Source organism: Elephas maximus, chromosome 19, assembly GCF_024166365.1.
Source record: "Elephas maximus indicus isolate mEleMax1 chromosome 19, mEleMax1 primary haplotype, whole genome shotgun sequence".
Classification (NCBI taxonomy): domain Eukaryota; kingdom Metazoa; phylum Chordata; class Mammalia; order Proboscidea; family Elephantidae; genus Elephas; species Elephas maximus.
Genome location: NC_064837.1, coordinates 18,014,275 through 18,031,120, shown reverse-complemented (window position 1 = coordinate 18,031,120; position 16,846 = coordinate 18,014,275). Strand labels below are relative to the sequence as shown.

At 39.6% G+C, this 16,846-nt stretch overlaps 1 protein-coding gene across 1 annotated transcript; it reads left to right on the top strand.

Moving 5' to 3' along the window:
- Positions 1 to 14,681: 14,681 nt before the first annotated feature.
- Positions 14,682 to 15,629, top strand: LOC126062632 (olfactory receptor 139-like). Its single transcript, XM_049860344.1, has one exon. It carries the CDS (start codon positions 14,682 to 14,684, stop codon positions 15,627 to 15,629), a length of 948 nt encoding a protein of 315 aa, XP_049716301.1.
- The last annotated feature ends 1,217 nt before the right edge of the window (positions 15,630 to 16,846 follow it).

Here is a 16,846-nt window from a genome sequence, read left to right as displayed (position 1 = left end):
TACTAAAAAGTTAAAAATATAATAAAAAGAATACAATAAAAATCAACCAAAGTCCACCATTTCAAGGTAATCATTATGGACATTTAGCGTATAATTGTCAAATTTTTTCATATATAATATACATTAACAAAGATAGAATTATACTATATGTAATGCTCTGTAACCTGCTTTTTTCATTTAACAATGTTGGTGGATGTCTTTCCATAACACTAAATATAGATCATCCTTATATTTTTCTGCATTTGCATACTGTTCCTTTGAATGAATAGAACAAAATGAATTTAACAATCCTCTATTTGTGAACCTGTGTTATTTCAAATAACCTTGGTTGTATGGAATGCTGCAATAAACATCATTGAGCATTTATCTGTGCACACTCATCTAATTATTTGCTGATGATAAATTTCAGTGAGTATAGCTCCTGGGTCAAAGGATAAAAACTTTTTCAAGGTACTTGAAAGCATATTGCCAAATTGCCCTTCATAAGATAGAGCAAATTGGTACTACCATATTACTGATCACTTCTATCTTTGTCAGTTGGATAGGCCAAATGTTATATTTTAATATTCCTTTCTTTTGAAATTATTTAATCACTAGTAAAATTGACCTTCTGTACATGTACATTGAGGATAAACAGAAAAGTCTTTCTGGAAGGGAAATGAAGGTATTGAGAAAAGTCTTCATGGAAGAGATGGAGCTTGAGCCTTGTTTTAAAAGGTGAGTGGGCAGTTGCCAAGTTGAGTATTAAAAAAAAAAAAAATTGCCGTCCAGTCAATTCTGACTCATAGTGACCCTAAAGGGCAAAGTTGAACTGCCTGATAGCATTTCCAAGGAGCACCTGATGAATTTGAACTGCTGACCTTTTGGTTGGTTCTAACTGCCCGCCTTTTGGTTAGCAGCTGTAACTCTTAACCACTATGCCACCAGGGTTTCCATTAAAGTTGCAGGCAGAGTGTGACCTCTTCAAGGGCCATTTGAGAAGAGTAGTGGGAATAGGAGATAGTGGTGCTACAGAGTGAAAAGGAAGTCAAGAAATGAGGACCACAGATGAAGACAACTGTTTGGAGAAGTTCGGCTGTGACTGGAGGAAGGGAAGTACTGAGGTACCAGAAGAGAAATGGAAGATTAAGGGAGATTTGAGTTTTGTTTTGAGTTTTGAAGATGAGAGAAGCTATATATTTACATGCTATTGGGCAAACAAAAAAAGGGGCGGGGGAGGAAGATGCTTAAGGTGCCCCAGAAAGAGGAGATAATTATAGAGACACAAAGGGATGTAAGGAAATGAAACAGTAATAATAAAGTATTGATTTTCTATATTTGGACATGCTTATGGATTAGAGAAAATATTCAGCAAAGTATTTATTGAAGGGAGTGTGGTAGAATATAACAATTAACTAGGTAATTGTTACCTCCCAGTCATTTCATTTACCAACAATTGATTTTGTTAACGATTGATTCATTCAACAAACATATATTGAAACCCTACTATGTGCCAGTAACTGCACTAGTGCTAAAGATATTCAATCCCTGTCTTCAAGAAATTCATAATACACAGAAAATTATAATAAAGTACACAAATTACAATCCTAGACTTATGCACAGATTATTACAAGAACCCAGAAGATTGTTAAGCGTAAAGAACTTTCAAGCATTGAAAACAAGGCCTGATTGATTACCTTCCAATAATCTTATGAGTTTTAAATTAATAATAAAAATGTAAAAAAAAAGTTCTTTTCATTCATTCATTCACCCAACAAATGTTTATTGAAGTCTCACTAAATGTCTAGCACTATGCTGTACAATGAGGAACAGAGAGAAAAACTCAGTCTCTGCCCTCAAGGAATTAGCTCTGGTGTCTAATGTGGCAGATTGACTCATCACTCTATACTGACAGCATGACAGAAGAAGAGGTATGCCCACTGCTGGGCATGAATAATATTTACCTGCCTCTTTATTTTTTTTTTTTAAGGTATTGAAAAGAAAAACTGTCAACCCAGCGTTCTTCTTCCAATCAAAATATCTTTCAAAAATCAAGATGAAATAAGAACTTTCTCAGAAAAAAAAAAATAGCTAAATGGATTTATTGCCAATGGATTCACACTATAAAAAATGTTAAAGGAAGTTCTCCAGGTAGAAGGAATATAATACTACATGCTATTCAGGAATGGTCCAAAATTCTAAAATCAATCAATTTAATTCACTATGTTAGCTGACCAAACGTGTAAAACTATGTGATCATCTCAATAGATTCAGAAAAAGCATCTGCCAAAATTCAGTATTCATTCATGATGAAAAGTCACAGGAAACTAGGAAGAGAAGGGAACTTTCTCAGCTTAACAGAGGGTATCTACAGAGAACCTAGATCTAATATCATAGTTAATGCGGGAAGACTGAATGCTTTCCCCCTAAGATCAGGAACACAGTAAGGATGTTGACTGTCACCATTTCTGTTTAACACTGTGTTGGAGGTTTTATACAAGGCAAGAAAAAGAAATAAATTTATACATGTTGGAAGTAGGAAGACATAAAACTGTCTTCATAAATGGCATGACCATCTTTGTTGGAAATCCCGAACAATCTATAAAAAAGTTACTAGAATGAATAAGTTGGTTTAGTAAGGTCAGCATATGCACAGTCAACATAAAAAAAAAAAAAAAGATTGTGTTTAAATATATGAGCAACAATTAGAAGTTAACTCTAAAAGAACGTCATTTATAATACCACTAAGAACATGAAATAGCTAGAGATAAGCTTAACAAAATATGTGTGAGACCTATACACTGAAAGCTACGAACGTTGCTGAGAGAAATGTAAAAAACCTAAATAAATAAAAAGATATGTCATGTTCATGGACCAGAAGACTCAATATTGTTAAGATGTCAGTTCTTCCCAAGTTGATCTAAAGAGCTTGCAAGGTATTTTTCTTTCTTTCTTTTTTTTTTTAGACATTGAGAAGCTGCTTATAAATTTTACATGGAAGCACAAAGGACCTGAAAGAGCCAAAACAATTCAGAGAAAAGAGCAAACTTGGAGAACTTAAACTACCTGATTTCAAGACTTACTATTAAGCTACTGTAACCAAGACAATGTATATTGGTGTATGGTTAGGCATATAGATCAATGGAAAAAAATAAGAGTCCAGAAATAGATGCAAACATATATGGTCAATTCTTTTTGTCAAAGGTGACAAGCTAATCCAAAATAATAATAATCTTTTTAATAAGCCGTGCTGTAACAACTGTACATCTATGTGTCTAGAAAATAAAAATAAAAAACACCTCAATCTTTACCTCACGTCATACAAAAAATAAATTCAAAATGGATCACAGATCTAAATCTAAGAGCTAAAACTCTAAACTCCTAGAAGAAAAGAATAGTAGAAACATCTTTGTGACCTTGCATTAGACCAAGATTTTTTAGAGAAGACAACAAAAGCATTAATCATAAAAGAAAAAAATGATAAATTGGTCTTCATCAATATTAAAACCATCAGCTACTCAAATGTACACTGATAAAAAAATTGAAAAAAAAAGTCATAGACTTGGAAAAAATCTTTTCAAAGCACCTATCTGATAAAAGATTGGTATCCAGAATATATAAAGAATTCTTACAACTCAACAGGAAGTAGAAAAACTGCTCAATTTTTTAAAATAGGAAAATATTTGAACAAGCACTTCACCCAAAAAGACACATGATAGAAAATAAGCACTAATAAGTTTCAACACTATTAGTCATTAGGGAAATGTAAATTAAAAACACAGTGAAATTTCATTCCTAGGTATATATCCAAAAGACTTGAAAGCAGGGCCTCAAAGAGATACTTGTACACCAATGTTCATTGCAGTACTATTCACAATAACCAAAAGATGGAAACAACCTAAATGCCATCAATGGATAAACATGAATGGATAAACAAAATGTGGTACATACATACAATGGAATACTACTCAGTCAGTAAGAGAATGAAGTCTTCATACATGCCATGATATGGATGGAGATTGAAGACATTGTGCTGAGTAAAGTAAGTCGATCACAAAAGGAAATACTGTATGACCTCATTTATACAAAAAGACAAGAACAGGCAAATGTACAGAGAACAAAGTTTATTAGTGGTTAACGGAGGGGCAAGAAGAAGAAGGAAAGGGGGTAGGTGGGTTATTGCTTATGGAGTACTGAATTTAGGTTTATGGTGATGGAAAAATCACACTGATTAAAGGTAGGGTTGCACAGCTGATTAAAGTAATTGTCAGTAAGCTGTAGATTTGTAAAAGTTAGAACTGGCAAAAAAAGAGTAGCTGCTGAGACTGCTCATGTACAACCAAACACCTCAAGGGATTTGTTTCCTTGGTTTGGAGGCTTAGGGTCATGGTTTCATGGGAGATCCCAGTTAATTGGCCAAATAACATGTTTCTTGTCTCTGTTCTACGTCCTAGTTCATTGCATAGTGCCTGGGGTCTTCAAAGCTTGAAAGCAGCCATCCAAGACATAACAATTCCTCTCTATTTGCATGGAGCAACGGAGGAAGAAGGAGAGTCAGAAATAGGAGGAGAACGTGGAATGTGTGGCTAATTGCCTCCATGAATAACTGCCTCCTTTATCATGAGACCAGAATCGGATGGTGCCCAGCTATCATTACTGAACAACTTGATCAAAGATTCTATAGAAGAATCCTGATCAAAAGGTGGAAAACGTAGAACAGAATTTCAAATTCTTATGGAATCCAGATTTTCTGGAACCATGGAGGCTGGATGAACCCCTGAAACTATTGCCCTAAGATAATCTTCAACACTTAAACCAAACTATCACCTGAAGTCTTCTTAAAACCAAGCTGTATTTTAGCTCAATGAGAAAAGAATTTCTGCCTTGAGCATGACCCTCTTTCAAGATCTAGCTATATGTGATCATATTGGTAAAAGCAACTCGAAAGAACAGTTAGGAACCTTAGGGGACAAAGAATTTATATTAATGGGTGAGGAAAAACTCAGAAAAAGGAAGTGAGAATGGTTGCACAACTTGAAAAACACAATCAATGTCACTGAACTACGTGCAGAATCTTGAACTGGTGTACGTTTTTGCTGTGTACTTTCTCAACAACAACAAAATGAAATGAATTTTTTTAAAAAAAAAAACCACAATGAGATAATAGTGCACACCTAATAGAATGGTTAAAATCAAAGACTGGTGATATTAAGCTCAGTGAGGATGTGGAGCCACTGGAAATCTCATACATTGCTGGTTGGAATGTAAAACGTTTGTTGAAAAACTGTCTTGTTGGAATTTGTTGGAGTGCTGTTGAAAAACAGTTTGGCAGTTTCTTATAAAATTAAACACCCCCTTCTTAGAGTCCAGAAATTACACTCCCAAGTATTTTGCCAGGAAAAATGAAGATGTACATCCATACACAGAATTGTATGTACATATTTGTTGTAGCTTTATTTGTAATAACTAAAATCTGAAAACAACTCAAATTTCATCAACTGGTGACTAGCTGTCATGGATTGAATTGCGTCCTCCCAAAAGATAGGTTAAAATCCTAAACCCTGTGCATGTGACTTTGTTCAGGGAAATAGGGTCATTTTTTGAAGTATTACAGTGTCAGTTAATTCATACTGGAGTAGGGTAGGTCCTAGTCCTAAATCCTTTCTGGCTGGTGTCTTATAAAAGGGGAGGACAGACAGGGAAACAGGGTTGCACTCAGGAGGAAGATAGCATGTGAGTATCTATCCACGAACCAAGGAATGCCAAGAAACACCTGGGGCTACAGAATCTTAGCGACAAGGAAGACTCTTCTCCTAGAGCCAGTAGAGAGAAAGCATAGCCCTACTGATGACCTAATTTTGGACTTCTAGACTCCAGAACTGTGATGCAATAAATTCTAGTTCTTTAAAGCTGCCCGTGTTGTGGTATTTTGTTATGGCAGTCCCAGGAAACTAAGACACTGGGTAAACAAATTGTGTTATATCCATTTATTTTATTATTATTATTTTTTTTAGAACTGTACTATTCAGTGATGAAAGCGAGTGGGTTACTGATAAAAGCGATATGTATGAATCTCAAAGGTATTATGCTAACTGAGAGAATCCAGTTATTAAAAAAAGGCTGCATACTGGATGATTCCATTTATTTGACATTTTAGAAAAGGCAAAAACATAGGAAGAGAAATCAGATCAGTGTATGCCATGGGCTATGGCTGGGGGAAGGGGATTCACTGCACAGAAGCACAAGGGAAATGTTTGGAGCAACAGGGATGTTTTATATACTGATGGCTGTGGTACAGTTTAATCAAACTTACAATTAAATTATACCTTAATAAACCAGAATTCTTTTTTTAAAAATTACACCTTAAAAACACAATGTGAAAAATAAATGAAAGAAAAATACCAGAATCAGGTTATCTGGATTCCAGTCTGAGTTCAACCATGGACCCACTGTCTGGCCTTAGCAAGTTATCTAAGCCCTTTGAATCTTATTTTTTCCCTCTGTAAAATGATGATCATATCTTTTCTCCACTCCTAGATACATTGGAAGACTAGAATGATGTCATGAATCTAATGTTTCTTTAGTACAGTTTAAAACACCAAGGAGATGAGAAACACCCTTAAGGACTGAGGTTGTTTGTCTGCCTCTGGCTTCTTTCTTGTAAAATCCCTCACCAAGTGATTTTTAGGGTCTCTAGGCACCTAACAACAGCAACAAAGGTGCTAGTTAGCTCCCAAGTGGAAAGAGCACTAGGTCAGAAACTCTATTGCCTCCTTCCCTTTATAACACTTTTGGAGACAGACCACCTTGGGTGAGCTTAGCACTCATTCCCCTCTACACAAGAAACCTCACTCAGGGTACCCACGGTGCTCCCAGGAAGGTAAGCCCCCACACCAGTCTTCCTACTGCTGGAGATCTAATTTCCTTCCTTCTTACTTAAGAGTGGATGACTGTCATTCAATGATCCTCACAAGCCTTTCCCCTCATCTGTAGAGAATAAAGGACTGAGTGGTTTCTGGATTCAGGAAGTGGCAGTGAAAAAGTCCCTCTGAGTGACTGGATGAAGGATGGATCCAATCTGTCAAACAGAGGGAAATCAGCAGGGAAGTGATGGGGATAAAGAGCAAAGGAATTCAAGAAAGTCTGGGCAGGCTATCTAGGAGATTCTTTAGGTTGATCTGGGAAGACGAATCAACAATTGAATACCTTTAAGTTAACCTAGATATGATGCAGTTCAACCTTTCAGGTTATAGAATGGACAGATGAAAAGGGAGACAGCAGGGGTTGGCAGAAAAAGAACCAGCTCTACATTCAAACGGGGGGCATGACATGTGTGACCTTAAACAAATTAATTTCTATCAGCCTCAATTTTCTTATTTGTGCAATACTGATCTTTTCTCAAGAAATTCTGTAAAGTTTAAATGGCTTAGCACATAATACTTGACAAAAGGTGATATCCAAGTAACATTAGTTTCTTCCTTTCTTTTCCTACCTTCCTTCTTCCCTTTTTTTAAAAAATTTTTCTATTCTCCAAAGTTCCAATGCTAGCTAGTGGTTGTTGTTGGTTTAGATGCCATTGAGTAGGTTCCGACTCATAGGGACCCCATATACAACAGAATGAAACACTTCCCGGTCCTGCGCCATCCTCACAATCATTGTTACACTTAAGCCATTGTTGCAGCCATTGTGTCAATCCATCTCATTGAGAGTCTTCCTCTTTTTTGCTGACCCTTTACTTTACAAAGCATGATGTCCTTCTCCAGGAACAGATCCCTCCTGGCAGTATGTCCAAAGTATGTGAGACATAGTCTCGCCATCCTTGCTTCTATGGAGCATTCTGGTTGTACTTCTTCCAAGACAGATTTGTTCATTCTTTTGGCAGTCCATGGTATATTCAACATTCTTCTCCAAAACCACAATGCAAAGATGTCAATTCTTCTTCGGTCTTCTTTATTCATGGTCTAACTTTCACATGCATAGGAGCGATTGAAAACACCAAGACTTGTGTCAGGCACACCTTAGTCTTCAAGGTGACACCTTTGCTTTTCAGCACTTTAAAAGAGGTCTTTTGCAGCAGATTTGCCCAATGCAATACATCATTTGATTTCTTGACTGCTGCTTCCAGGGGTGTTGATTGTGGACACAACTAAAATAAAATCCTTGATAATTTCAATGTTTTCCCATTTTATCATGATGTTGCTCATTGGTTCAGTTGTGAGGTTTTTTGTTTTCTTTATGTTTAAGTGTAATCCATACCGAAGGCTGTGGTCTTGGGTTTTCATCAATAAGTGCTTCAAGTCCTCTTCACTTTCAGCAAGCAGGGTTCTGTCAGTGGCAGAATACAGGTGGTTAATGAGTCTTCCTCCAATCCTGATGCCTCATTCTTCTTCATATAGTTCAGCTTCTCATATTATTTGCTCACCATACTGATTGAATAGGTATGGTGAAAGGCTACAACCCTGACACACACCTTTCCTGACTTTAAACCACACAGTATTAACTTGTTCTTTTCGAACGACTGCCTTTTGATTTACGTGCAGATTCCTCATGAGCATAAGTGTTCTGGAATTCCAGTTCTTCACAATGTTATCCATAATTTGTTATGATCCACACAGTTGAATGTCTTCACATACTCAATAAAACACAGGTAAACATCTTTCTGGGATTCTCTGCTTTCAGCCAGGATCCATCTGACATCAGCAATGATATGCTTGGTTCTGTGTCCTCTTCTGAATCAGGCTTGAATTTCTGGCAGTTCTCTGTCAATATACAGCTGCAGTCACTTTTGAATGATCTTCAGCAAAATTTTACTTGCGCGTGATATTAATGATATTGTTCAGTAATTTCCACATTCAGTGGGATCACATATCTTGGGAATAGGCAGAAATATAGACCTCTTCCAGTCGGTTGGCCAGGTAGCTGTCTTCCAAATTTCTTGGCATAGATGAGTATTTCAGTGCTGCATCCATTTGTTGAAACATCTCAATTGTATTCCGTCAATTCCTGGAGCCTTGTTTTCACCAATGCCTTCAGTGCAGCTTGGACTTCTTCCTTCAGTACCGTTGGTTCCTGCTCATGTGGTATCTCCTGAAATGGTTGAATGTCGGCCAATTCTTTTTGGTATAGTGACTCTGTGTATTCTTTCCATCTTCTTTTGATGCTTCTTGAGTCGTTTAATATTTTCTCCACAGAATCCTTCAATATTGCAACTCAAGGCTTGAATTTTTTCTTCAGTTCTTTCAGCTTGAGAAATGCAGAGCGTGTTCTTCCCTTTTGGTTTTCCATCTCCAGGTCTTTCCACATGTCATTTTACTTTACTTTGTCTTCTCGAGAGGCCCTTTGAAAGCTTCTGTTCAACTTTTTTCATGTCATCATTTCTTCCTTTCACTTTAGCTACTCAACTTTAGAGAGCAATTTTCAGAGTCTCTTCTGACATTCATTTTGATCTTTTCTTTCTTTCCTGTCTTTTTAATGACCTTTTGCTTTCTTCATGTATAATGTCCTTGATGTCAATCAGCAACTCATCTGGACTTTGATCATTAGTGTTCAATGTGTCAAATATATTCTTGAGATGGTCTCTAAATTCAGGTGGGATATACTAGTGGTAGAAACTTGTTAATAACCCAAACATCTGCCAGTGCTTAGAAGAGGAACAAGAGAGACAGCAAAGCTGAACATGGCTTTGTAGACAGAAGGAGCTAAGAACACATATTTTTCAGGGCAAATTGAGCAAGAAGAGCTGGGGCAAACTGAACTTGGTATGGGTAGAAGGGTGGGAGATGACTGGAGCAATAGAGAGAGGTAGACAAATGCATCCAGGATAAAGAAGAGGTAGCTGCTGCTCAGAGAAAGGCTAGACGCTGTCACTGTGCTGCACTCCTATGATTGCAGACCCTGGTCTGCTCCAACTATCCTCATGCCTTAAAGTTAGTCTGGAAAAATCAATCTGTGAGGATATTTGATAAGGTGTCAAGGGCTTCCTACAAATACTCCTGCACTCCAACCAGATTAAACAACCTGTATCAATAAATTGCTTCTCTCAAGAGTGGGCAGAGATGGGGTATTCCTGATGAATCCCCCGGCTGACTTTGATTGAATTCACTGGCTTAAATCCTAGCTCCACCACTTAATAGCTGTACAAATCACCCAATCACTCTTTTCAGAGGAGTAGAATGAAACATTTGAGAATCCTGACTTTGGAACCAGACTGCCTGGGTTTGAATGCCAGTACTACCCCTTACTAAATTGCATCTTACCTCTTGGTGCCTCAGTTTTCCTCTCTGTAAAATGGGTATTATAATAGCACTTACTTCATTGAATTGTTTAAGAGTTAAATGAGTCAATACATATAAAGTGCTTAAAACACTGCTTGGCACATAGTTGTTGTTGTTAGCTGCCATCAAGTTGGCCCCCGACTTATGGCAACTCCATGGACAACTGAATAAAATGCTGCCCAGTTCTGGGCCATCCCCCCGATCTGTTGGGGATCAAACCATTGTTATCCATAGGGTTTTCACTTGCTGAATTAGAGAAGCTGATCACCAGGCCTCCCTTTCTAGCCTGTCTTAGTCTGGAAGCTCCACTGAAAATTGTTCAGCATCTTAGCAACACACAAGCCCCCACTGACGGATGGATGGTGGTCGCACACGAGGTACATTGTAAGATCTAATTAAGTCTCAGTTATTATGATTACTACTCATAGGATTGCCTTAAAGATTGAAAGAGGCAATGCATAAAAGTAACTTGAGTTGAAATGCATAGAAAGTGCTTGGATAGAAATTTTACCTGTCACTGGCTGTCACTCTAATTCCACCACCTCCAGGGAGCACTCTTATTATTCCTATCCTAACTTCTATTGCTACTCTTGCTGAGCTTCCTCAGCACTTAGGGAGGGATTTATGCATAGCACAAACTCATAAGGGAAGAAATTTATCTTCTCCAACGATGGAATGGGAAGGAAAGAGCTGTCAGGAAGAAATTACTGACTGTCTTTTCTAGAATGGAGGAGAGAAGAGTTGAGATAAACCCTTAGGATCTTTCACCCAGCGGCAATCACCATTCCAGATCTACATTTCTTTTCTCACAGCAGACCTCACTGGCTCCCAAACAAAAAAGACCCCAAAAATCTCCTCACCTGATTTCATAGAGAAAGAAACCTGGGTAGTACTGTGGGATTCCATTCTTCTTCCCTGGCTACACTCAGAGAAGGGTTTTTGCTGCCCCCCCCCCCATATCTTCTCAATACAGAGTGGCTGAGAATCTGATATTTTTTTCTTCATCTCTCATTTAGTGAATGGAGAAATATCCTTGTTTTAAGCAAGACCTCTCCCAAGATAAGAATCTGGGTGTCTTGTGTTTTTCCATATTAAGGGAATGTATTAATTTGCCCTTCTCAATTTGCCTCCTTACCTACTGATAAGGGAGTCTGAGTGGCACAGTGGTTAAGCACTCAGCTGCTAACTGAAAGGTCAGCAGATCGAACCCATCAGTGGCTCTATGGGATAAAAGACATAGCAATCTGCTCCCTTAAAGATTTCAGCCTAGGAAACCCTATAGGGAGATTTTATTCCATCATATAGGGTCTCTGTGAGTCAGAATCAACAGAACAAAACACCAACAGCCTACTGATAATTGCATGTCCTACCTCCTCTATCAGGCTGGGACTTCTGTTCAGGGTCCTGTTTCCTGTAGCCCAGAGAACTCTGTCTTCCTAGTTTTGCTGTCTCTTCCCACCAGTTCATCTGAAAGCTCTCTTACTCCTAGCTCATGTTGAACTCAGGCAGGCTGCCTATCAACCTCTCCGAGAATTCTTCATTTGGGAGCCTTCCTGCCCAACTAGACTGTGATCCACATTTTCTCCTGCTGTATTGCTTCCGTAAGATCCTAGCCAGGAAAGTTGTATTCGATGGAGGAAACTCCAGAATCCAGAGGGGAGTCTCCTGTTTAGGGCAAAGCAAGCTTTGACACTCTTCTCTGTAATTTGAGTGCTGCTGTCAATAGAGCTGAAATTTGCCCACGTCTGGGGTTGAGACTGAAACATAACCTGAGTATACAATGTCTGAGGAGTCAGTGGCTTCTCACCTTGGGGAACTAGTCATGGCCCCAGTTTGAAGTAGACTCTGTTTTTTTTTTTTTTTCTGAAAAGGAAGACAGGACCTGTGAGAGGCTAGCACTCATCTTTCTCCCAGCGAGGGTCAATGCTGACCCAACAGAGTTTGAGCCCAACAGTTGGCAGAAAGCTTTTGCAGGAAAGCACAGGATAGAGGTGGTGAGGGAATAGTGTAGAGTCCTGGGGTAGCCCATAAGCACAGACTACACTCTTTGTCTTGTGCTATGGATTTTGAGTGGCCCAATGTGGGCAAACAAGTTCTCTTAATGCTTCAGTTCTCTGTCCCTTTCTCCATATGCATTTACTAGAATGATTCAGACTGTAAATTTTCCAGCACATCAGAGGAGGGAAAGATCAATTAAAGACAAGGTATGTAAGGAGGACTTCACTAAGATGGAATAGTGGCCCAGGATTGAGCTTTGAAGGATGGGTAGAGTTTTGATGTGTGAAAGAGGGAGAGAGTTCCAGACATTAATGAGTACTAGCACAGTCATAGAGAGAGGGGTGCCCCAGCATATGCAAGAGTCCAGAAGAAGAGAATCTCAGAGATAATCTTTCCAGAGTCTCATATCCCAATCACACCTAAAGGGCTTTTGATTTCATGAGTTCACTCTTCAATTGTCCACACAGCTGTGAAAATGCCATAAATGCCACTGTCTTAGTTATCTAGTGCTGCTGTAACAGAAATATCACAAGTGGATGGCTTTAACAGAGAGAAATTTGTTCTTTCACAATCTAGTAGATTACAAGTCCAAATCCAGGGCATCAGCTGCAGGGGAAAGGCTTTCTCTCTCTGTAGGCTCTGGAGGGAGGTCCTTGCCCTCAATCTTCTCCTGGTTAAGGAGTATCTCAGGCACAGAGACCCCCAGTCCAAAGGACAGGCTCTGCTCTTGGTACTGCTCTCTTGGTGGTATGAGCTTCCCAGTCTCTCTGCTCAATTCTCTCTTTTATATCTCAAAAGAAATTGGTTTAAATTGTAGATTAATCTTGTAGATTGACTGCCGATAATCCCATCTCATCAACATTGCAGAGACAGGGTTTACAACACATAGAGAAGTCACATCTGATGACAAAACAGTGGACAATCACGCAACACTGGGAATCATGACCTAGCCAAGTTGACAGATATTTTTGGGGGACACAATTCCATCCATGACAGCCACCATGTGTGATAAAGTGAAAGTCCACTTAAGGCTTTCTGGGACTTCAATTCCCTTGTTTTCCTGTGCAATACCCACCACTTGCCCCCCCCCCCCAAGTAATCAACAGTCTTCCCCCAGATCCATTCATAACAATTTCTTTTTTTCAGTTGCTCAAGACAGGAACCTTGGAATCCTTGATAAACTTTCTCTTTCTCTCGCCCCCCATACCTAATCTGTCAAAATACAGTGAAACCTGTGAGGGCTAGAATTTGAGGGGCCTGCCTTATTTTTCTGGGTCTCACAAGTTTTCTGCCTTTGACAGCATGCAGTCTTACCATTTTTCTATCTCTCCTTTTAGTGGAAAATATTTAAGTTTTTCTTCTCTGGCAGGTTTCCACCTTTGCAGTTTCCTGATTTCACAGGTTTTACAGTGCATCCTGAGTTTTACTACACTCAACAGACAAATGTTGAATGAAAGGGTGGATCAATTGGCTATCAGCTTCCTTGAATAACTGTGGTAATGCTAATATCTAAAGCCCTAGGAATAACATTCTTCTTTTTATCACACATCATTTCATTTATAAAGCCTCAATAACCAACATGCATCCAAGTTTTTGAGTGGCAATATAGTATTAAGGTGTGGGCTTGGAAGTCAAGTGACCCTGGGTTTGAGAACAAGCTTATCAAGTGACCTTGAGTTACTTATTTAAACGTTCGAAACCTCAGTGTGCTGATCACATAGAGATAGTAGTAGTTACCCCATAGATATCTGTAAGAATTAAATGAGAAAATAAAATATAAAGTGCTTAACACAATATTCCTAGTATACACTTAGCAAATGTTGTTAGTATTTTATGAAATTGCATTTATGGCTTCAATTTTTAGCCTCTTCTCCCACTTCCTGACTAGCATTTGTGTACTTTGGTCTGCTCCTTGCTCCTGTCTTACTTCATCCTTTTTTGTATCTGTTTTGATTTCATGGGTTCTTGATCTCCCACCTCTCTTCTTTAGGTGATATTCTACTATATTATACCCTGCAGGCACTCATGAATTCATTCATTCAATTAGTCAGGGATGCTATTCAGTTCCCATATGTTCATATGGCCTTAATAGTTCTTAAAATACTGAAGAATTTCCACACAATAGAGGGCAGTGGGATTCCTAAATAGCCACCAACCCATACCCCCAAAGTAGTTCTCTCTGCCTCAGTCCCTCCCTGCTATATTCTGGATGTCTCCCTAAACTAGCAACTAAAGGATTAATGCCTGGACTAGTAGGGGCTTCCAGGACACTGCTCAAGCTCAAGGCTGGCATCCATTCCAACTGGTGGATGCCCATGCCATATCACCTCGACATCAAGTAGACATAAGTTAAGTGCCTACAATGTGTTGCTCTCTCCCTTTTGGCAGGCCCAAGTCTTCTCCTCCCACTATAGCTCTCAACAGTGCCCTATGGATCCAGGTGCCCAGGGGAATAGGACTACTGTCATGGAGTTCATCCTCCTTGGCCTAACGGGGGACATAGGGTTGCAACCCATCCTTTTTGCTGTCTTCCTCTTTGCCTATGTAGTCACAATTGGGGGCAATCTCAGCATTCTGGCCGCCATCTTTGTGGAACCCAAGCTCCACACTCCAATGTACTACTTCCTGAGGAACCTGTCTCTGCTGGACATTGGGTGCATCACGGTCACTGTTCCTCCAATGCTGATATGTCTCCTGGCCCACCAGTGCAGAGTTCCATATGCTGCCTGCATCTCACAACTTTTCTTCTTCCACCTCCTGGCTGGCGTGGACTGTCACCTCTTGACAGCCATGGCCTATGACCGCTACCTGGCCATCTGCCAGCCCCTCACTTACAGCACCCGCATGGGCCATGAAGTCCAGAGTGCCCTGATGGGCATTTGCTGCACCGTCTCCTTCATCAATGCTCTGACCCACACAGTAGCTGTGTCTGTGCTTGACTTCTGTGGCCCCAATGTGGTCAACCACTTCTATTGTGACCTCCCACCACTTTTCCAGCTTTCCTGCTCCAGCATTCACCTCAATGGACAGTTGCTTTTTGCAGGGGCTACCTTCATGGGGGTGATCCCCACGATCCTTATCTCTGTGTCCTATGCCCACGTCGCAGCTGCAGTTCTACGAATCCGCTCAGCTGAGGGGAGGAAGAAGGCATTCTCCACGTGTGGCTCCCACCTCACTGTGGTCTGTATCTTTTATGGAACTGGTTTCTTCAGTTACATGCGTCTGGGCTCAGTCTCAGCTTTGGACAAAGACAAGGGGATTGGGATCTTCAATACTGTCCTCAGCCCCATGCTGAACCCAATCATCTACAGCCTCCGAAACCCTGATGTGCAGGGAGCCCTGAAGAGGGTGCTTACAGGGAAGAGGCCCCCAGAGTGAGGAGGCAGGGATATCAAAGCAGTCCTTCCTCCTTAAGTACCCCCCAGGCTTTCTTATGCTGAAGGTCTACATATGGGCATGGGGAATCTTCAGGGTTGGGCTGCAGGATGCAAGGAAAGTAAATAGTATGGGCCAGGGAAGAATATCGTTTGCCTTTAATTGAAGAGAAAGGCTAAAGCTTAGGCAAGAGAGCATCTAAGTCTCTGATAGAAAATGGATTAAGAAGGACAAAAACAAAACCAAACCCATTAACAAATGGAGACACAAACTATTTTATATTTTTTAATTTAGTGACTGTTCAATTGAAATATTTTGAAAATACTAGTAAAAACAAAATGTTTGGCTCCCTTTTCAAGACAAATTATATTTATGCCAGAGTATTTTCTTCTTCAAAAAATAAGACTAGGATTATGAAATCAAATTGGAGTTGGACATACCCTAGGAGCAGAGTGTTAGTAGTTGTCAGAGGGCCCTGCCAACACGTTTCTTCAGAGCAACATTATCAGACACCTATTCTCCAAACCAGTGCTCCAGCCCTGACTAACCCCTCCATGGGAAAAAGAAATTGACATGCCAGTGCATGAGCTGATTCTCAGAAACCTCCACCAAAATCACAAAAATGTGGCATCATATTTCCATGAGAATAAGCACAGAGAAGTAGTAAGTTCTATGCTTCTTTTTTAATGGCAAAACACACTGATTTATACTTGGCACTCTATTTAATATACCTGTATGGGTAATTAGAAAAGGCAAGGAGGCTCTTAGGGAAAGAAAGAATAGAGAGAGAGATTGTTTGCAATACATCTGTGTGTGAGTGCTGAAACCCAGATTTTTACTCCAAGACACAAGGACTGAATGAAACTACGGCACTCCAGAGAGGAATGGTTAATAGAATGATAGTCTGTTTCATATGCAATAGTGGCCATTTCTAGAATTCATTCTGTGAACCATTTCAGACACTTTCTGACCAAGAAGTTGGAAGTCCAAGATTGATCTTATCTGACATGTTTATTAATTGCCTTAGGAAGGCATTGTGGAACACTTAAGATGTCAGAAAACTTCCCAGTCAGCCAGAGGTATCCATAGACATGCACCAAGCCCATTCACCCACCGGGTCCTGCTGAGTATTCTATAAAGATCTCTTACACCCACACTGTTGTCTTCTTTCAGACAGCAGATACCTCATCAGGCTCTGTACTGACCCATTGAGGCTCCTC